Source organism: Channa argus, chromosome 13, assembly GCF_033026475.1.
Source record: "Channa argus isolate prfri chromosome 13, Channa argus male v1.0, whole genome shotgun sequence".
Lineage (NCBI taxonomy): Eukaryota > Metazoa > Chordata > Actinopteri > Anabantiformes > Channidae > Channa > Channa argus.
The window spans coordinates 9,002,703-9,025,762 of NC_090209.1; the positions used below are offsets into that span (position 1 = coordinate 9,002,703).

Below are 23,060 nucleotides of genomic sequence, written 5' to 3' on the forward strand. Positions count from 1 at the left end.
AGCGGAGCAATCACACCTCAGAAAACGCAGTTAAAGATAGCTGAGTAAACTCTAGGCAAACTTGTAAAACTAGTAGAACAACATGTTATTACGCACAGGGGAGGGGGAGAGGAGCAGAACTACAGCCCCTATCCATTTACATTTTTCCCCATGGGAAAATTATTTTCACACAGGTGAAGACAATGCGGCATTTTGTAAACAGTGAGTGAGCATTTTATTTATCAGTTTTGATAGATATGTTCAAAGATTTTCCCCTTTCTTTAAACAATAGTCACATAAACACTAAATGAGTAAAATGAACCAGCGAATACAAGGCAAACACAGGAAAAAATTTCTCAAATTCAACATGTTGATCCTCTGTTTTCTTTTTATTTACTTCATAGCTGATGTATGATAAATTACACATTATGATTAACACCATAAAAAGTTGTTTTGAAAGTAGCCATACAGTATCAACGGGGGAATACCTTTTGTATTGTTGATTGACTTCAAAACACGCATACACATACGCCCATGTATTCACACACCCATACAGACACACTGTGCGTAAACAAATTTTTGTCTGCATACTCATACAAATATTTCATTTTCGAACTTCACGTGGAGCAGAACGACTTCACAACTAACTTGGTTACTGGTTGCAGTACTTTTGTACTGGTTGTAAGTTGTTTATTATACAGTATGTTATTTGTAAAAGTACCTGCATAGTTCATTGGCATGCATTCACAAACACAGTTCCATTCATGATACAGTAAGTAATTTGCACATGCACATGGCTAATACCATCAATGAAAATTTTACTTTTTGGATTTTGCATCTGCCTTATGTTGATTGTCTGAAAACTCAAGAAGATGCATGATGCTTGCACTTAAAATGCATCTTTTGAACTCAATTAACCCAGACTCTCCGGGGCTGCACCTGTCGCTCACGAACCACAGAGTCAGTAGGGAAGTGTCTCTGGGCAAGACACTGAACCCAAAGTTGCTCCCAGTGGGCCAGATCAGCACCTTGCATGGTAGCTGCTGTCATCGGGGTGTGAATGTGAAGTAACACAGTAAAGTGCATTGTATAAGAGGCGCTATATAAGCAGACCATTTACTGGTCTTTAAATACTGCCAAGAGCTGTCACATTGATGTCTTTATGTTTTGAATGCTCACAACAAAGACATTTTTGCCCAGCATACAAAAAGTGGGAATATGATCACAAAAAATAGAGTAAACAGTAATTTTTGTTGCAGTTTAATGTGACCCATGCCACACAGTAAGTGTTATGTGATCTAATGTCTTTCATAATCAAAATTCTGATAGAGTCAAATCCAGGGCACTTCGTTCAGGTGTAGCAAAAACATAAAGGGGACTTCGATCTCCCTTTTCTTTGTAAATACAATAACTGGTTCTTAGATATTTAGCCACTACATCAGTAAGCAAAGATGATGATTTCCCATGGAGTTTTGGCACCTGCACTTTTAAGACACAAAATGGGTAGCAGGTAAGCTTCCCTCATTAAAAGAAACATAGCTCGAACTGACAATTGTTTTATCTCAGCCAGAACATGTTGGTGCTTGGGAATGAGATGACTCACATAATTTGCATATAATATCGCAAAACCTTTGAAACTCTTGCCAAGTATGTAAAATCTACTAGGAAAAATAGCTTTTCATTTTTTTACATTTAAAAGACAGATCAACCATGCTAGGATTTTCCCTGAAGGGACAGGAATGCACATGTAAAAAGATAAAAATTCCACACTCTTTTACCCTCTACAGAGGGTACAATTCAGTTTTTATGAGGATTTAGTTTCAAGGCACCTTTCTTCCTCGTCTTCTTCCTCTGTTTCGTCATCCCTAGTTTGGGGAACAGAGGTCAGTAGGAGAGTGTCAGCATGAACTTCATCATCGTCTGATTGGATCACAGGTGTGTCCACGCAACCCCCACTGGTTTCACTGGAACCAGATGATGTAGAGGACATGCGAGACTTTGAGCCAGAGCAAACTTCACTTTGCTGTTTCAAAGGTGCACGGTCCCTATAGAGAACTTCTGCATCTTCGTCTTCCTCTTCTTCATCTTCACCCTCACCCACTGTAAACAGAAAGTGTTACAACTTGTCAGTACCTGTTCTGCCAGCGCTAGTCAGTTCAGTTAAATGAACCTGCATTCTTCAGTTTTTTCAATACATGTATGTACACAGGCATGCCATGTAAATACTGCATTTTTTACACACTTTTTGTGTGCATGTATTTGCCACTCAAATTTCTGCATACAAATGCATCTGAAATGTTGTGTGAATATTTACAAAAACACAAGAATGTTCTAAGCTGCTGGTAACCTGTACTGTAAAATTGGAGTAGCCTGGGATTTTGTGTAGTAGTGTAATTTGCAACAGTTATAGGCAAAAAACACATCTGCAAACTGTAAGGTGCACACCAGCTGTTGACTCATGGTAAAACCAAATTAATAGCCCCAATTAGATTAAATACCTCGTTAAGTAAATAGTTCAACTAAAATAGACAGTATTGCTCAACAGAAGAGTTAATTCTTTAAGTTATTATTCAACCACTGACCAAAAGCAACTACCTTTTTAGCCAAAACCTATAATTATATTTTATGTACTTGCACAGAATTCAGGTGCACCTGGTAGTGGGGATGCCAGCGCTCCCTCCTCTGCTCCAGAGCCTGAGTTAAGAAACACATCGAGAGCCTCCTGGTCTGATATGTCCATCAGGTCCATCTGCTCCAGGACATCCACATTCACCTCCATTGATGAGATACTGCCCATGGGGGCTGTATATACAGACAGATCCTCATATATAGCAGAGATACACACTATACATATCAAAAGTGACACGTATCATTTAAAGTGTGAGATTATGCATGTGTGGAGCACTTCACAATGCAGAAATTAGCTCATGACTCATTGTTACTTACTATTTTAAAATCTGCAAAATCTCAAATCTCACACAGGTGAAGACAATGCAGCATTTTGTAAACAGTGAGTGCAAATCTCTTTTCTGTTAGTGACAGCTAAGCTGTGAATGCACGTTATACTGTACTGTGCTGAGGATTGTATTGTTCATTCAAACAAAACTAGGCAAGATCCTAGAAGTAAGTAACCGTTTAAACATTTCACATCCACGTTTCACTCCACTCCAGCTCGAAATGCAAAGTATAGGAACAGAGAGTCACTCACGTTTCCTGCTGTTGATTTGCAAGTGAGCAGAGGGCACGTAGTTGTCCACATCCTGCTGGTAAACTTCTTCAAAAAAACGCTGTCTCTCCCTCATCTTCAGGTGTTGGGAAGATTCATTGTCCAACACCCTCTGAGAGTTTTCAGCCTCAGCTGATAAACAAAAAACAATGAGGACATACAGACATGAATTTCTATAGTATTTTAATGCAGTGGTGCGCTTTAAAATACAACATTTATTCATAAAATGGCTAATAAATTTGAAATGTGTTGACCTCAATCAATTGACCTCAATCCTCAATCAAAGTAAAGGTTAAAGGTAATTGTGGTAGAGATGTTTGTTGCTGTTTTCCATGTACTTTCAAGAGCCAGTAGATACTGTGAAGCTGCTACCAAACTTAGAAACAGGTGTGTTTTAAACCACATGTAATTGTTCTCTGGAAGCAGAGGCTTTGTACATTCATGACACGGGGAACAAGTCTAGTCCTCTCCCACAGCTAGCTGCAGGCTTTTACTTTTGAGAAAAAGTATATTTACTTATCAGTTGTTTAGATTTTGTCAGTGATAAGTGGATCTCAAAAGAAAAGATCCCCCCAAAACAATAAAGAACATCCTTGTTTTTACTAATGAAATTATTTTTTATGTCACTACCAATCAAACAGATAATTCCAATCAGTAGCAATTCAGTGATTTATAAATGTGGATAAGCACTAATGTATCTCATATAGACACATTACTTGTCGATGTGTGTCTTGTCAAAATCTGAGGTTTTCTTAACTCTTTTCCATTCTTTTCATTCTGTACTTTATTTTCAATCAGCCTTTGTGACTTTTTGCAAAGCAGAAACAAAAATGTTTACGTGATATTAGTGTGACCTCTAGTGGCCATGATTAGCCACACACAGGCATTTGTTGGTTCAAATTACTTTCACATTAACTTTGTTATTGACCGAATATTTGCTTAAATATGTGCTTCTACTGTATTTGAAGTCATATTTGTTCATGTCGAACAATATGAGCAAAACAGAGTGTTCAGAAAAGATAGTTTTAATTGGCTTTCAGTGTTTTGTGATCGATAAAGAGTTTGACACTTGCACTTACCAACTTGCCCCCTGCTCAATGAGCTACAATTTTTGAGTTGCACTTACTAATTTTTTGGTCTTTGTAGATTTGTATCAATAGAAAGAAGGAATATAGAAACAGAACAGTCAGCCTTTGCAAACTTTGCAAATGTCTGAAGATTATCTAACACAGCTTTACTTGTTCAGGGTCTTTAAGATCTGCTATCATCATTGTTTTAAAACTGTCCCTGCCGTTCCCACTGCTGTTTACTTGGATCAGCTGTGTTCAGTCAATCAGGAGATAACCTCAGGGAAGTGACAATTTTATATGAGGGTGGAGTGGGGAAAGACAAAAATGAATTATTATCTTCCAGCTTCAGACTGACATCTGATGAAGGTAATAGGGAGTGGCTAGTGCAGATATGGAATAAGTACCCCAAAACTAACCAGTTACATGCAACATTGTTCAGCAATTTTTATTCAATATGTTACAAAACAAAATGACAAGGATGTTTTGAGTAAGCCATTATGTTTAGGTCTCACTTCTAAGCATGCAGTTGGACAGTATGACCAATGCAGTTATTATTCATTTGTTTAGTTTGCATGTTTCTTGCTATCCTCACAAATAGTCAGACTAAGTGGAGCCAGTCAGAGCAGAAATGTTGGGAGTGCAAGAGAATCCTTTTATATTTGTTTCTTAAGGTTTAATGTGTGACAATAGAAACATGTTATGAGAAACAAGGTCTCAAACTCTGCCAGGCTGAACAACTGTGATTGTATAACTGTGCTACATCCTCCCCAGGACACATTGCCGTCTCCCACCAGGCTCCATGAGCTGAAAATTTGACTCATGTCAAGTGATTTGTGTGTGTGTGTGTTTGTGTAGACACATAAAATGTATGTGTGCTTATGTATTCATACTTTTGTGTGTCCTTGTATCTGTATGGATGCTATTTAATTCATGCTCATTTTGTCTCCCGGTTTGTGTACCATGTGTATGGAGCTTTCAGTAGTGGGTCCATTGAATTGGTTCTATGTACACAGTTACAGAATTATTATTATTATTGCTACACACCGAAGGAATGCACCTCCGCTCCTGCGTGAAAACAAATACAGCAGCACATCTTTGTCACCCACTCTCTTTCCTTAGACAGCTCCAGCTCTGGAGACGCAGCTAGTCAATCTTTTGGCCAGTGTACAACAAGCCTAGAAGGGTGTTTGTCCAATGTCATGCACTAACAACAGCTTTGTATTCTGTCATTCAACGTGTCATGTGTCTGGATTCAGAAAACCACTCAGTTTTTCACAGCTTGCTCTTGCATGTCGCAAGCGAAGTACTGTAACTGGAAATGAGAAAAGCCCAACAAGACAGCACACAATAAAAAGTAGTGTTTGTATTGTGTATGGCATTGCAGAAAAATATTTCAGCATATTCTAATTCACAAATATTTGCTTTAGGAAGACCAATGGCCCCAACCTGACAAAAACCTCTTATTTTCCACCGGCCATTAACCCCAACCATTCAGTATCCATTATTCTACAACTGTGGGAAGCATAGGATAAATAAAGTAGTTACTGTTACTGCAATCTGATGATGATGAAAGTACACAGCTTACATAAACTTCGGTTTTGGCTGCTGGCCTTATGGGGGTCTCTCACTCTCTGAGTATGTCTCACACTCGCTCTTCCTCTCTCTGTCTCTCTCTCTCTCTCACCCCCGTTCTCTCCGTGTCTCTATCTAAAAAATATACTTTCACTACTCAAGTTTAGATGGACATGGCCAGCCCACACACAGGCTCAGCTGCATATCTCCGTCTACTCCTGTGTGGGAGAAAAACATGTATGTAAAAGGCTGACTCATCGAGATAACCTCTTGAGTTTTAACCACCTTGCTGTGAAAGACGTGTAGGAGGTCTCCATGCAAATTGGCTACATTACTACCATGCTCTGAGACCCAGATGGTTTTCATAATCTCTACGGGGGAATCCCCTTGCTTTTGACAGGGGTTATCAACCACCATCGTTATGCTGTAAGTTTATGTCTCTCAGAGGCAGTGCAAACGAAAAAAAAGAAAAGCAATTGCTTGAAAAGCAATTGTTGCATACTGAATAACAGCAAGTATGTTTTCTGACTGCCTTTAACTGGGTGACATTGACATTCAAAACAACAAACAAAGGTCAGTGAGACCAAATGAGTGAAATAATCATGGTGTTAAATGAAGAAAAGTGTTCCATTGTAAAGCTGTTGATGTATGTGTATGTAGGTTATAAAACAAGGGCCACATGAAAAGGATTTACTGTAGGTGGGTCACAGAAAAGAGAACAGGCTGACTGTTGCTTTGTTAGCAAAAAGTTGGCCTCGGGATAATAAAAGACATAGTTTATAAAGCAGGATGAAGAAAACAAAAACAGGAGAGGAAAGAAGAGAAGTTTCAAACCATTTACCAATTTATGTCTTTGGCTGCTGACACTGCACTAAAACATATCATTGCTTTGTTTCGAATACTGATGGACAGTATACACAGTATTATTTGAAAAGAGAGCCAGGATTAATAATTCATTATATCTGCTGTGTGCAAAAACCAGTTCTTGCAGTGTCTTACATCCCAGACTCATTTTGCTGATGATTGCCCTGGGACACAGTAGCAGTGCTGATACCCTTACCACTGCATAGCAGGATTCAGGAATTTGAAAGTCTCACTTTTGGTATAACCTCTTGTCAAGGACGTACACAGCCAATGAAAGTGTAATCTTGGGACATTTTTGACTTAACATTTCATTCTTCCAACACAACTAAATCTTTTCTTGATCAAATATTGCATGTTATATAAACTAATGTTTTAATTTGCATAGTCATAAACATACAGTGCAGACTTAAGGCTTCTGGGCAGGGCTTTCTAGAGCCCCTTTCAAACATGCACTGGAATTCAGACATTATCTAGACTTTATCTGGAGTGGGTGTATGTGTGAACACAAACGCATAAGTCTGTTACATTACTCGGAATTTACCCAGCCAGCTCCCTAGTGCAAAGTCTGGGTTATCTCCAACCGAGCTCATTTGTGAATGGAGGAGATAATACTCCGGATAATTCACCATAAGTGAGTGGGCGTGTTGATGACGTCCATTTCCTGTGACTGCCCTGAATTCACCTGAAAGTGAAGAACTCATTCATTCATAGTCATTCATTCATTCATTCATTCATGTCGAACTGGAAGGACAGCGAAATTCGTGACCTTCTTTCGGTAAGGGCAGACCTGGAAATAATCAAACAAATAAAAGGAACAGCACAAGATTCTGTGCTATACAACCAGATTACAAATCAAAACACTGTCATATCTGCAGCTTTGTTTTTGCGTCATGTCCTTCCCCCTGCTCGAAGTGCCCAAGCAGCACCCCTCACCACAGTAGTTCTTCACAAGTGAGAACTCATCTCGTACTGACTATCTCCCGATGTTGGCCACATGTCAGGATTTCAGAATGTCAGGACCTGATCCTCCTGACATTCCTCCTGATGTTCATGTCTGAAACAGGCTTGGATTAGATTGTCTTCTGATGTTTTATCATAGTTCTCAGCCTTAAGGTGTGAAGGTGCAGTGCCAAAGAACATTCTCAAAGATGCATCTTTTGTTGCGTAGTATGTAATGCACCTTGCTCTGGCATTGTTCATCGGTTTTGTGGCATAGTGTTGAAACAGTTTGTACTAACAACTTACTGCAACTACAGTTTGAAACCTGCCAGCTGGCTGGGGCCTTTCTTTGTGCAGTTTGCATGTTGTCCTCTGGGTACTCTGGTTTCCTCAAGCAGAACTAGGGCATTCAGATTAGCTTAATTGGTAGCTCTAAATATGTTTATATAGCTGTAAAGGTGACTGTTAAAGGTTCTTTGTCCCTATGTTTCACCCCTGTGGTGTGTGAAGATCCTCATTCATCCAGGTCATGATTATTCCAGATGTGCTTTTCAGGGGCAAAGGGATAAGCACATCTAGTTACCACTGAACAGCACTTCTGGGTCTATCCTGTGACTGCAACTGTTGGGATTCCCTTTATCCCTAGTGACCCTACAGAACACGTTATCAGGTAATACAGTAGCTAATTGATGCATCATACTGTTCAGTATTAATATATTATCAATCCCAGTATACTGAAATTTTATCAGTGTGAATTTGTATTACAACTTATAGTGGCACATTGTAAGGCTGCCTTAATATTTTACGTCAAGTCAAAAAATACTAACACAACCAAATGTTACATTACTATTGACTATTTCACAAAAGTGCCCTAAAAGTGATTAATTGTAACTGCATGTTTTATAAACTCTTGTCTCAATTTAGTTAGATTTATTACTTCATTGAACAACCATGACCTAATTTAACATGTATTGAAAACATACAGATACTGTTATATATAGAGGGAGCATTATCTCTCAAACAACGAATGCTGGGAATTCTACTACTACATTAGTTTGAGGGAAGTTTCAAAAATGTATTCATTAAACTTACAAATGAAGTTAAATAAAATATATTAGTTTATTTCACAAGTCTTGTGATTGGGAATTTACAGGGCAAAACAATGTTTTTTGTTTTGTGAAAGCAACTAAAAAATATGCCGCACTAAACTGTCAGAGTCTCACTTTGCGAGTTTTGACATGTGGAGATACCCAATGCTTGAGAGACCTGTGCCAGCTGCTTCTTTGGAGGAAGCTCAGTATGTTTATCTGATGCCACTATTTAGAAAAACAGACTGACTGGAAACAGAAAGACAAATGTTTAAGAGTTGGCCAATAACCAAGTTAGGCTTTACAGTTTTTATCAGCCATCTTCTAAAAATCCATAACCCCTGTGATCCTTTACAGGACCTGTGTACCATACCCATAAAAAATTCCTTGCTCCATCTCTGCCTACACTGAACCATAATTAACTAGGGCTTATTGTTACATAAAGCTGGTGCCAGACAAACAACACAGGACTTCTGCTGTGTTGTAGTGCATGACTTCTCTGCTTACTGCTTTGATTATGTGGTATGTGCATCCATGTAAGATATTGGTTTGGTTTGTAATTGAAAAATAAAGAAGAAAGAAAAACTGTGTTATGTAACCTCAGCCTGCTGCGTTATTCCCTGTAAAAAGTAACTGTGGTGTCAGGGATTTGAACCAAAGCTTGTGCCTGATTGCCTTAACTAAGTCACAATCTGCCAATTATGAGGGTGCAGTGACAAAATATGTTTTTTGTGTATTTATTGTGTGTCAGTGAATGGAATAGAAGTATTTCTACAGACTATAATACTGCAAATTATTTGGTCTTAATTTTACAATCTTTGTAGTCTACAAGACTCAAAGGTTGTGTGTGTGTGTTTCTGCAGAGGCAGAGGCAGCGGCAGGAGGTCCAAGTCCATAGGTGACCGTTGATCTGGAGCACATGATCGGTTCCCCTGTCTGGTTATTCGGCTAGGGTCTAATCCTTTTGCCACTTTTACTGCTCTGGTCCTGATAATTTAGACTGTTCATTTTCATATTTACATTCAATTATGCATCATTGAATGTGCATTAGTTTCTTTCTGTTTGCTTATTTTTGGCCACTTTCTGAGCATGTTAAAAAAAAAAAGGTTCTAAATTCATGTGTCATTAGCTGTGTGTTTAGTCACAACACCAACAGTCTTGGAAGCTGCACTTGAAGCAGGGAATAAATGTGCCTATTGAACCTTGGAGTCACATGGCATAGCATGTAATCCCCTTGTGGCAACTGGAAAAAATGTCCCATTCCCATCTCTCTGGTTTAAATGAACAAAGAGGCTAAGTATTTATGTGTGTGTGAGAGAGCTAGTAAGGTAGTTGCATTGCATCGCCAGTCATATTTGACACCCCATCTAAATCAAACTCCACCCACTTTTCTAGTCGCTCCTAATTTCCCCTGGGGGCTGATGATGGTGTCACCCAGCTCTCAGCAGTATACAGGCATCATTTTCAGGTGTTACTGCCATTATTTACGAAGCTGATCACTCTTATCTGCTGGCCTTCTAGCCACAGCAGTCCATCAAGCATAAATCATTTATGAGTGAGATCACTGCACCACAGCAGCCATCCCCCGCTGTGCCTCCCCACTCCTCTCATTGCTGACACACACCCATAAACACACAGCCATATCGTACAAAGTCATACCAGACATGACACCATGTCCTGCCTCTTGGCACAACATCCACCACTATCATCTTCATACTGTGTCATGCGGCAGGAAGCACAACCTGAAGCCCTGTGCGATAAATTCTTTACATGAGCACTTTATCTTCTTCAAATGTCTCTCTCATGATGTACTATACATCCATTTTGTCAGGTTTCTATGATCTCAACGCTGTGATTATATCTTGTCTGACTACCCACACTGTGTCTGATCAGATTGTGTATTCCCAGGCCATCCCCATTCCTGAAGCCATTAAGGCACTTAAAGCAGTGCTAAATGCAAGGATGACCTCCAGCCAAATGCATTGCTCCCTATATAGTGCAATCAAAACAGGGCTTTATGTACTCTCCATAGGGCATATAGTGCATGTAGTGCTTTTGCCTCTGCCCTATGCACACTAAGAAAAACTAACAGTATAGGCAACCCCACACAGAGACGTGAGACCATGTTCTTTCTGCAAGCAGGTAGCAGTTAGCATGTCTTTGCTGTTTCTATGTAAAGACCTTCTTTCTTTAACTTAGTTAGTTGTTGTTATCCTGTCACTGAGATTAAACCTCACCTGCATTAACAGTTGCGCCACCATCAAGGCAAACTAATTTGGTTAAAAACAGATAGCTTATGGCTGTTACTATCACTTTTGGACTTTAACCTTAATGAACTTGTTTCAAAGCTGGACCATGAAGGAAAAAGACTGAAAATGACTAAATGTAATTTTCAGTTTGTCAGTAGGTAATAAGTGAATGAATTCTTGGAGGACATTTTAGAGCAAATTAGAGGGACTGACTACTATATATATATTGTAAGTAATATGAAGTCTGCTAAAAGTGTCTGCTAAATATTTAAATGTAAATAAGTTCAACCAGGATTTAGCTGTGAAATGAAACATCCTTAATGAAAGAGTTAACGTTTTGCCTTCAAGCTCCAAATCATGACTATGACTCATGTAGAGCACAAACAGTATCACAGAATTATAGCCCCCTGCACAGTTATACTAATTTCCTTTGCCCAATATATTCTGAGTTATTTTGCTCTTGAAATGCTATATGCTCTTCAAATTAATCTAATAAATTACTGCTGAAACAAGAGCATATAAAGTGTATAAAGTTTACAGCAACAATGCAGAGTAAAGGTTCTCTGTCTCTTGAGATTCACTGTACAGTGCTGCAAATCCTCTTAGGATCTCTTTCTCTTCATCTACATTTCTGTTACATACGCTTTTGGTTACTTACATGCCAGACGTTTGTTGTGGTTGGTTGACCCAGTAGACGACATGATCCAGTGGATGTGAGGTTGGTTGAAGAGAGTGTTTGCCTCAGAGTGTGTGTGAATTTTTGTTGTCCTCTCCTGTCAAGGCTCCAGGACAGGATGCTGGTGTGTGTAGTGACTGGTCATCTAGTCATTGAATTTCTTGACATTGGTACCTGGAATTTCAAAGATACTACATGCAGATCACCCTCTATCTGCCTTCCCTATTCTCTTCTCTTTCTTCTACTCTGCTCTGGCTTTTTGCTATGTTCACTGACTCCCTCCCCCTTTCTGATTTCCTTTGCTGTTCTCTCTAGGTTATCCCTCTCACTGCTTCACACTCTCATCTCAGCTGCCTCTCATAGACATACACACTGCCTTGCTCTTGTTGGCTCAGTAAGGTATTAGGGAGCTGTGCAGCTTAGAGAAGGGGGAGAGAGTTAGTGGGCTATGGCACTGTGGCCTGTACCAACTGGTGACAACAAAGGGGTCAACAGGATTAGGACAAGCACTGGCTTTTTACACAATACTTTAAGCCTTTCCCATTTTAACCATCACTGTATTAATGTATATTATTTATTTCAATGTGTAGAAAGATGAAAACGTCAGAAGTGATGCTGTACATAATATTAATAATTATTATGCTTTTACAATAATTATAATTATATAATATAATATAATAGTCATTATAATACTTAACCAGTACCCCTCAGTATAACAGGAAAAACAATTCTGCATTTTACATCACCTAGTGGTTATTTTGGTGTACATGCAGTAAAATCCATTGTTATCCAATTTATTTTTGCCCTGTGTCTATATTATAGTGAATGGTTTCACTTTATTTATTTATTTCATTTATGGTAACATTATATATAATAAGGCATACACCTTAGGCTTAAGGCTGTATGTAAGTAGATGGATTATGGCGTTAGACACACATCATAAATCTTAACATTAAATGAATACAAACACACTATAATGAACAATATAAAAAACCGTACAGTGAAGTGCAAAGTTGTCTATGAAAAGGGCACTAGGCTTCCCGATACTGCACATACACTCTGTATGCGCTACATGTATATGTGCACAAAGTAGAATCATACAGCATACATGTAACATATGCACAGGGGTCAGCCAAAAAGCTATGTTACTGTATAAATGAAGAATGAGTATGTAATAGGTCGTAATAGAAGACATTCTGTCCTGTTTCAATATTAGTGTCAGAAGAGATCTCTGTCATTGTACTGGGTGATAGCTGTTGGCAGGAATGACCTCCTGTGCCATTCTTTGTCACAGCAAAGCTGAAAAAGCCTCTTCCTTAAGGTGCCTTGCTGTTTGCCAGTAAATTGGGGAGAGAATTAGAGCCATGATGTTCAGCAGTTTGTGCAAAATCTTCCTCTCCACAACCACCTCAAGGGGTTTCGGAAAAGTCTCTTGCAGAGAGCCCCAGTCGCCCTAATTAAGTTGTTGGTATCACTAGCCTTGATGCGGTTGCCTTAGCAGATAGCAGGAAAGAATATTGCACTGACCTCAACAACCTGGTTGAAGGTTGATGAGTGGACTGATGTGTAAAATCACTGGGCTTACAATTTAATTGTTTACAAATTGCCTGTTTCTTGTATTTTAACTTATAAGTCATTGATAGCTTTGTTGTGGAAAATCCATTTAACTAGTGCACATTCTCCACCAGCTTTGCATTTTTCTTTTACGTAGCATGTAGAGTCATCTAAAGAACCTTTCCTGCAGACTGCCGACTTGGCAGCTAATTAAAAGGTGAGAAAGTCCCAGCCCTTCATTAATTGCTAGATAGCATTTAGGCTTCAGAGCCTTTTTAAAAGTAAGCTATTTGTTTTTCATTAAATACAGTCTCTGTTCCTGTTTTTTTCACCAGTGATTCATTGTAGCATTTACTTGTTTTTCATTTTTGTTAAGGAAGATATTTAACTCAAATGTGAATAAGAGCATACATGCACTATCATGTAATTAAACACATACCCATATAAACACATATCTCTACAAATGCGCTGCTGCAAGTGCATGCTGTAACTGTCACACACGGGGTGGGAGTGTGTTCGGGGGTTAATAGGCACTTAGCATCATAGATTCTTGCAGGTCCTGACTCCCCGTTCCCTAATAAGAGGCTGCAACAGCCAATTACATCACACTTCAGCTGGAAGAGGCAGCTCTATTCTAACCACTAATGTCATAGAAAACTTATTAGATAGAGAAGTATATTAACACATGATTTATGGCCTGTTCAGCTTTATTCCAATGCTGTAGTCACGTCTGAACCCTGAGCGACTGATGCCTCTGATATGCATGGGAAAGCACATATTTAAAAGTGAAAGCACCACAAGTTAGCTGTGTCCGTATATAGTCTAATATTGGGATTTGACAATATGTGACTGTTGACATAAGATGTGAGAGAAATATTCCTATATTTGTGTATACTGTAAAACACTTTATCCATAGAGTTGATTAAATCTCAGGTTCCCCATCTTTAGCTCATTGCTGAGGTAGTGTTGCCATCTGCTGCTGAAGACTGTGTATTACACTTCACCTGGCTCTAGAAGCACCAGCTTTGTGAAGTCAACAAGTACTGTACAATGATTCATTCAAAAAAGGCTACACTTCAAAAAATACTTTTCCACTCTCCTAAGTTCAGAGCCATAAATATTTGGTGTTACTATCGGGAAACAAATTTCAAATTTTTGTTATTTTGGCCAAAAATAAAAATCTGAAGTTCCAGCTGCTTTGGATTATATGTTTGGAAAATAAAATACACAATAATGGTTGTTGTTCAGGTTTTAAATACTCACAGGTTTAATTCATTCAGGTGAACAAAAGGGGATTTCCAGTGGCTGTTACACAGTATTAGTATGAGTGTGTTCATGAGGGTTTATGCATGTGTGTGGTTGCCTGTGCACGTGTGTGTTTATGTGTATATGTGTGTGTGCGTGCTTGTGTGCGTGCATGGATGCATTTGTGCATGTATGTGTATGCGTGCGCATGCGCACGTTGTTGCTCTTTCAGCTCTGTCAGTGCTGGCTTCCTCTTTGAAACTGTGTTGTCTCAATTTTCTGCAGCATACTCTCTGATGTGGCTTCTGAGTCATATTGTGGTAAATACACACATTTGCGCATGCACATAAGCATGCACACACATATAAAGAGTCCCAGACTACATGTATTCATTTCTACAAAAACACTGTTCAAGGTCACGTTACATTCGTGTTACAGTTTGGTGAACTATAGTCAGGCCACTGACATAAGCTGCTGGATTTTCTCATGTGAACAGAGACAGAGCTTAAGCCTCAGTGGAAGAGAGAAAAAGTTGACATCTTCACTTCACATCTTTACAGCCGCACCAGACAGTAAAGTCAAAGCCCTCAAACTTTATTAAAAATATCACATTGTGGTGTGTGGGGATATTCTGGGGGTCACCATGGCAACAGACATCCAAGTGCCACATGCACGTACATGCACACCTGCCTGCCAGTGTTCCAACTTGTGCCTCTGTGCCTCCCTGTTAGACAGTATCTAGGTGCTGTTTGCTAAATGTGGCAGGACAGAGAGGCGACAGTGGCAATGCCTTTGTTCTCAGAGAGAGGAGCACGCAGCTCTGTCAAGGTGTTAATTAGCCATTGTGAAGAGAAAAGTTGTTAGGATTGTGCTCGCTTCAGCTGTGAGATGCACAATCCTTTGTGTGAAACCGAGCTTTGTCTTGCCAGACTTTGTAAAGAATGCAACATACATAGTGAGTGACAGCTTCTTTGAAAGCAACAGTGCTTTATAAATACAACCAGCACACTCAATACTCTCTGTTTGTCCTTGTCATCTGGGGATCTGACGGTTACAGTATATCTACCTGTTTTATTATTCAAACTTTCTGACAGCACCAAGCTCAGTATAATGTGCTGTGTCTCAGTTGTGTTATGTCTTGTCTGCTCCAGATACATCTATGTTGTAATTGATAGTTTGCTCAGAATGGTCAGAAATTTAAAATAGGCACAGCTCTTTGATTGTGTTATATATCTCGACACACAAGCTGTGAAAGTGTGTGCATGGAAACATTAGTTTTGGGTTAACATCATAGTTTGTGATGTCAGTTTTGCAAGTGTGTGCAGTGTTTTTCAGTGTCTAAATGAGATCTGGTGACTCATGTGGAGAAAACAGGCTGTTTGGACAGGGTGACTGACAGTATCGGTTTGACTCCTCATGCTGAGCCTTGCCACTGATATACAGCAGTGAACTTAGTATTTTCTTATGTATATTAGTCATTGCCAGATAAAAATGCAAACCACACAGTAAAATGATTCGGGTGACCTGTAAACACAAAGGCCACCTATGTTTTGTGTTTTTTATGTGTGAAAATGTCAGATCAGGTTTGTGTGATATTATATATTTTGTCAATTAAAACACAGGAGTTTCCACTGAAAGTTGCTGTGTGTATGCTATACATATGTACCTAAACAGCGATTACATTTCCAAATGCTGAGTGCTACAACAAAGCAGTTTGCCAAAAATCAATGTATTAACATACTAATGACATGCTTTGAAAGGATGTGTTGGTGGTACTGTAATAGAAGGATGTAAACAGTATCAATATGTCACACTGTACAAATTGCTTTATTATTTATATCTCAGATTGTCTCCCTGGGGCTTGTATGTGTAATGGCTCATGTGCGGAAATAAAATAGCATTTGGATGTTTTCTCATCGCAGAGCACTTGCCTGTGTGCATGTGTGTGTGCATGAATGTATGCATGAATATGTGAGTCACGCACCACTATTCAGCCCCCTGGGCTTTGAGTTCTGACGCCCATCTTTCAGCTTCTCTACTGCACACTGAACCCAGTGAACCTTCTGCTGTTTACACTCTCCCCCTCCTCTTGCTCGCTGTCTCTATTTATCTCTCTCACACACTCTGATGCTCATCTATTCTCCCTCCGTCGCTCTCCTTGCTTTCTCTCTCCATCTCCCTCCAGCTCCCTACAGTACATCTCTCATTCTCACGCACTCAGGCTCTCTTGTGTTCTTAGTCTTTTCTCCTCTCTTTATAACTGTGCCTTTGTGCGTCTACCTCTGCAGATCAAGACTTATTCAGACTCAGACAGTCTCTAACTCTATAAGGCTCAGACAGACACTCAGGGTCTCTGTGTGGTAGGGTTGTCTCTTTTTTAGTGCGGCCAGAGAAACAGAAAGACAGAAAGTGAAATGGTTAGAAAATGATGCTTTTCAGACATCTAAACATTATACTTGACATGAAGTTGAAGACGGAACCACCATAGATATCATCATTGATATCATCCTAACCTCCACCTTCTCACTTCTGCCTTCCACCTCCATATCCTCTTTGCCATCACCATGACCATCCTTCCAAACACAAATACCCACTCATTCACTCATCAGGTTTGCAGAAAGTCGAAGAGATGTTGTGTCATCAAACCTCTGCTGCCCACACTGGGTCACTTCTGTCAGCATTCTCCAACAAGCAGACTGGTAACAATGTGACACTGTTTCTTTGCATGTCTGTGTCTCCAATTTTTTTTTTTTTTTTTCATGAATGAGGGTCTGTTTGTGTGTGTGTGTGTGTGTGTGTGTTTGGGGGGGGGGGGGGGGGGGGGGGGGGCATGAAGGCATGAAGGTAAAGGAGGACAAGGGGGGCCCACCACACATTGGCTTTTCCCACTAAAGTGAGGTGACACTTCAAGCCTCTGGTTGATGTAACCTTACCCCCCCCTAAAAAAAATAGTAACACTGAGTTGAGAATCGCTTTGCTTGCACTTCTCCAGCTCTCTGTGGAACTGAAACACGCTATTAATAATTCTGGTTAAGTGTGAGTCGAGTGTGAGTGAGTGCGTGTTCGTGTTGGACACAGCACAAATGTCCATTGAGCTGTGTAGGGGGAGGTAAGGGGAACGGCCACCACATGGGTCCACATGGACACCACATCTCACTGCGGCACAGTACAGTTTGACTCTGTGCGTGTGGTTTTACAGGTGTATTTGAAAGTATGTGAATATGTGCAGGTCACACTAGGTTACATTACGCTGTATGTATGTATGTTTAGATGCTTACAGAGCGTGAGATACTGGTGATACAGTAATAATGGTGGGATGCACCTAGCTTTAGAACATGCCTGTTGCTTTGTCAAAAATTACATTAATCGACTTGACTGATTAATTATATTTTGTTCTACACTGTCATGCATTTTCTCCCAGAGGCAGAGCAGCCTCATGCTTGGAAGCCTTTCCTCACTTGGTGGCACACATTAGGAAACCCAGGCCGGGTCACAGATACGCTGTAAATGGCTAATCGGGCATCAAACCAGCAGAGAGGAAAAAGCGCCCCCATTCCATGTCTCATTCATTATTCACAGCCAGCAAATGAAGTTGGTACAGTGGGAGCAATCAATTATAGATGAGAGAAGGTAGGAGGGAAGGAGAGAGAGATTAGGAGGATAGAGAGAGGCTTACCTTGCATGCAGCTGAGCTTTAGCATGTCAGTGAACATTAGAGTGGCACTTGGTAACCTGCGTGCATAGAGCTACTCAATAATGGTCTCTGGAGGCCCAGGATTCTGCACAGAGAGCCTTAGAGGGGGAACTCTTAAACATGCCTACACCTTTCATTCCACGCCAATAGCGTTTATTTCATAATTACCCAGTATGACAACTACATAGTCTCTTGGTTCACTGTGTGTGTGTGCATTTGTGTTTTTCTATGGCTCACCGCACTGAGACAGTCATAGCGAAACTGCATTTGGTCTTTTTCACAAATGTTGAGCAACAGTCATAGCGTCCCCTCAGTAGGTTACAGCTTGCTCCGAAACCAGGATATAAAATTGGTCCAGATGCAGAATTTTAGAATTAAAACTCACAGTCTTCGATCTCTTCTGCGTTTGACTCACACAGGCATTTTGTTAATCCTCTTCACTCCCAGTTACTATAGTACTCATTATACATATCAGACCACAAACATTTTCTGATACAGTAAATTTTGTAGTGAGTCTAGGAATTTAGATTACCTTTGGCATTAATTTAAAGCAGGCTTTTATTGTCTTTTGCTTGGATGCTTTCTTCAGCATATGCCATCAATATTTTTAGAAATTAGAGTGTATTGTGGCATCTTTAGTATTTTTTTTTAGATTTGATTGTTTTAGTGTTCATTTCAAGAGAGTATTCTTTAACCCTTAATGATCATATTCTGTTGAAACTAAAAGTAAAGCAATAACTTTGTAATTTTGGGACTTTCCTGGACAATTAAGCAGCCTGCGACCTCAACTTGTCTATCTTCTTCTGTGCCAGTTTGCCATAGACACAGTTTCACAACTCCAACCTGTTGTGCTTATACACCCATTTGCATTCATTGTGGGGCTGTCCCATACATATACATGCTCACACACACACACATGCACACACCCACTTGAGATAACACACTCCACTGAGATTGACATTAGTAGTGGAGGGGTCACTACCTTCTGTGCTCTCTCTACAGCTGTCCATGGTTTTAACTGCAGCTGTTTTCAGTGAGGCTCCTTTGTTGTGATTGGAAACTATTAACTGTGAGCGTCTGTTGGAATTTTATTCTCACTCTCTGTGTCAACCCTCTATTCGTTAAATGTCAGATATTGGTTTCTGGAAACTGCTCTATTTGTGCCGTCTGTATTTGGTGTTTGTGTCTGTGTGTGTGTGTGTGTGTGTGTGTGTGTGTGTGTGTGTGTGTGTGTGTGTGTGTGTGTGTGTGTGTGTGTGTGTGTGTGTGTGTGTGTGTGTGTGTGTGGGCAGAGAGGCTGTTTGATGTGAGTCAGATCCAAACCCAGGCTGGTTTCTCTCACATGTGTGTGGGACGCATCCAGATGGCTCGGCAGGACTGCACAAATGTCACTCTGATAATGAGAAAACAGGGCCTATTGAAATACAGGTAGCATGGCTGCAGTACACATTTTAAACACACACAAACACACATATACGTAGAGAGAGAGATGGGGAGGAAGAAAGGGAACAAAAGAGGGAGGGAGGCCAGAAAGTTAGAAAAATATGTAAACATCACACATAACAAGTATACTGTGTGATGTCTATGGTTATGAAAAGTAGTCACTACTCTGACTTATAAACTGAAACATGATTGATAGTATGCAGGTGCATGTGCTGTGTGATTTTTTTTTACCCGTAGAGAAACAGCGGGTCTTTATCATCAAAGCTGATCATCAACCACCATGGTGAACTGTAAGCAATGCTGAACGCAATAATATTCATACTGACCTATGCTAAATGACAGCGTTACCTCCATCCCTCTCCAGTCCTTTGGGGTCACCACAGGTCACCGCTCAGTTGCCATGGGAACAGGCGACATGAAGGAAAATTCTCCTGAGCACCAAACAGCGACTCCTTACGCTTTCTCCGACAGACTCGGCTGAGTTGCACATCAGGTGTGAAAGCAGGAGTGAGAAGTTGTTGTTTATTTAATTTTCTTACGAGTCACAAGCGTGGCCTGTCAAATCCACTCTTTTTCGCACTCTCTCTTTCTGTTTCTGTCTCCTGCATTAAAAAACCCATTTTCACACGCACCCTTTTCGACATTTGCTCACACATATTTTCTTTGTCTGCATCACTCTACTCAGTAGTTCTCTCACACAATATATTCCTGTTATTTTTGAACGGCAAAGCACAGGTGCAACCCTGTTTGTGCGCGCGAGTGTGTAAGTGAGATAGTATCTGTTATTCCAGCTCTCCGACTGCTGTGACCTAATGTAACTATGGCACCTACATTGTCAACCTTCCAACAACTCAGTCAGCCTCATGAGGTTACTGCACCTGTTTGTCTAACACACAAACACGCTTTGTGTATCGGCCCACAGTCGCAAACACTATTCCACTGACACCGTTAGGATCCAAGGCTTGTGGTGTTCACTGTGCATGCGGAGGCGGGGATGGTGGTGGCATTAGTGCTGTATCAAACGCTGTCCACTGCTGGCAGCAAATTTCCTTGGAGGTGATCTGTTATAGTGACAGGGCAGCGAGTATTTTTAGCCAGAGAGAAAGGACAAATAATGAAGCAGGAAAGACAGAGGGAGACAATAAGGGGACGAGTAAGGGAAAGAGAGGAAAGGGGAGAGAGTGAAAGAGAGCGAGAGAGATAAATGGGAGGGGTGAAATCTGAGGGTAAAACTAAACCACCTGGATGTTGCTGACTTGCTGCTCTGCTGTTTAAAGCACAGTCTATATAAATCACCTTACACATGCACATCAATTACACACACACGCACACTAAACATGAGAATAAGACGCACTGATTTTAAAAGTTTGGATGCCACCAAGGAGACAGGGAATAATATATACCTATTTCATCTGCTTAAGTGTTCTTTACATAATTTCACTCATAATTTCTACTGGTTATGTTAACATTATACACGTCAAATTGATTAATGAGCTCTGCAAGCAGGTAAAAAAGTGTAAAAATATGGAAATTTCATCACTTTTTTGGCGATGAATCCAATAGGGAAGATGCCCAAAGTGTCATTGCACAGGAAATCTGTGCGTAAGTACTACAGGTTAGTGTGAAGGCCTGTAAACTGCTACTATTGCTGCACATTTTCTGGTTTGCAGTGTAAAGGTTTCTTGCCCTTCTTTGTCATATATCTTTGCCGTTACAATTCATCAACTGATTTATTTCAATGATTGAAAGATTTGTTCTTTAAAAAAAATTACAGTAGAATGAAAATAATTGTTGGATTTTCTCATTCAAATACTAATTTGGGGCTTTGTCTGTTCACCTGAATGCTCGTGTTTATGCATCATCTCATTTAGTTTTACCAGTGTCTCTGCTTTTGCATTTCTGCATTTGGGTTTGTTACGTTTGCTTGTTCAAAAGAAGCGCTGAATAATGGTTAGAAAATCAGATCCAAGTTCTTCTCTAAACCCCAAGTATCATTAGGAGTGTCAAAGCACTGACAAAGCATTTACTCAGAAGAACAATTAAAAAGACAAAGCCTGAGGTAGACTTTAGACTTCTTCTTTTTACTTCTCCTTTTTCTCAATGGAAGTCTTTTAAGAGTAAGACTTTGGGTTTTCATTACATTGTCACGGCAGTAGGCAGCTTTGGCCTTACTTCAAAGTGGCGGTTAAAAAAAAGTGCTCACAGTGGTGGTCAGGACGTTCTGGTTTTCACATGCAAGTTGTGAGGCTTCTGTCTAGCGCAGTGTCCTCCTCTCTCTCGCTCTCTCTCTCTCTCCCTCTCTCTCTCTCTCTCTCAAACATTTATTCTCACACACACACATAAACAGTCCTCCCTCACTCTCTCTCTTTTTTTCTCTCTGTCACTGGTTTGTTCCCTGAGTCAGCACTCTGCCTCAGCTCCAGTTTCTCTACCCTGGCCCGCCTCTGCCCGCCTGCCTTCAGGACACTATTAGGACATCACTCTGTGTGTGTGTGTGTGTGTGTGTGTGTGTGTGTGTGTGTGTGTGTGTGTGTGTTTGTGTGTGTGTGTAAGCCCATGCTTGTGTATCTACTCTATGTGTATGTGAGTGTGTATGTGCCTTTGTAGGAGATAGCTACTGTTGCATTTATGTGGTCAGGTCCTCTCACCATCTTATGCAATATGATATTTTTCACTTTGCAAGTAACCCTGGATATTTCTGTCTGCTCCACCGAATCAGCTATTGTACCAGTGCACCGTAAAAGATGCACGTCTCCCCTCGCTCTACTAAAACACTCCCAATGGGTTTTGCATGTTGTAGTAAGTGTGTATGTTTATGTGCATTCATGAGTGCGTGTGTGTGTGCGTGTGCGTGTGCTTGTGTGTGTGAGAGATCTGCTGGATACTTTTAGTTCTGCTAAGCCCAAAAATAGCAAACTGGAGAGGTGTGAAGTAAAAAAAGAAAGGACAGTTTAGTAGAGGAGTAACTGACATGGGGTGAGTCACTTTCACACGCGCACACACACACACTCACATATGGTTTCCTCATACACGAAAAAACACTCATATGTATATACAGTATACAAAAATCACATAACACACACAGAGTTGTGAAATTGTGTTACATTGGCTTTGTCACTGCTAAGTGTGTCTGTTGGCAGGAATCACGGGTTTGTGTCTTTGTGCCATGTGATTGGCTCTTTTTCTCAGTTTGTGTGATTCCATTTGTCTACACAAATTATCGTCAAAGATTCCCCATCTTTGGAATTTCTCACTGTGCTTTTATAGGCTCAGTTACCTTTTTTTTCTCAATGAATTATCAGCTTTCACACTCTTTATCTCAGCTCGGTTGGCCATGAGAAACTCTACATTTCTAATGATGATGTGTTTTTTGTCCAAAAACTAGATTCCAGAAAGACGCAGACACAGACACCCCCCTACTGCATGTTATAAGTTTATCAAGGTGTGCCTGAAGATTTATA

The 23,060-nt window shown here is 40.2% G+C and overlaps 1 protein-coding gene across 1 annotated transcript; it reads right to left on the minus strand.

Moving 5' to 3' along the window:
* Positions 1-255: 255 nt before the first annotated feature.
* Positions 256-12,082, minus strand: LOC137140273 (dysbindin-like). The gene is made up of 4 exons (XM_067528516.1): positions 11,646-12,082; positions 3,188-3,337; positions 2,632-2,781; positions 256-2,079 (listed from the first exon to the last, which is right to left on the minus strand). Exons 1-4 carry the CDS (start codon positions 11,686-11,688, stop codon positions 1,784-1,786), a joined length of 639 nt encoding a protein of 212 aa, XP_067384617.1. The 5' UTR covers positions 11,689-12,082; the 3' UTR covers positions 256-1,783.
* Between the last annotated feature and the right edge of the window lie 10,978 nt (positions 12,083-23,060).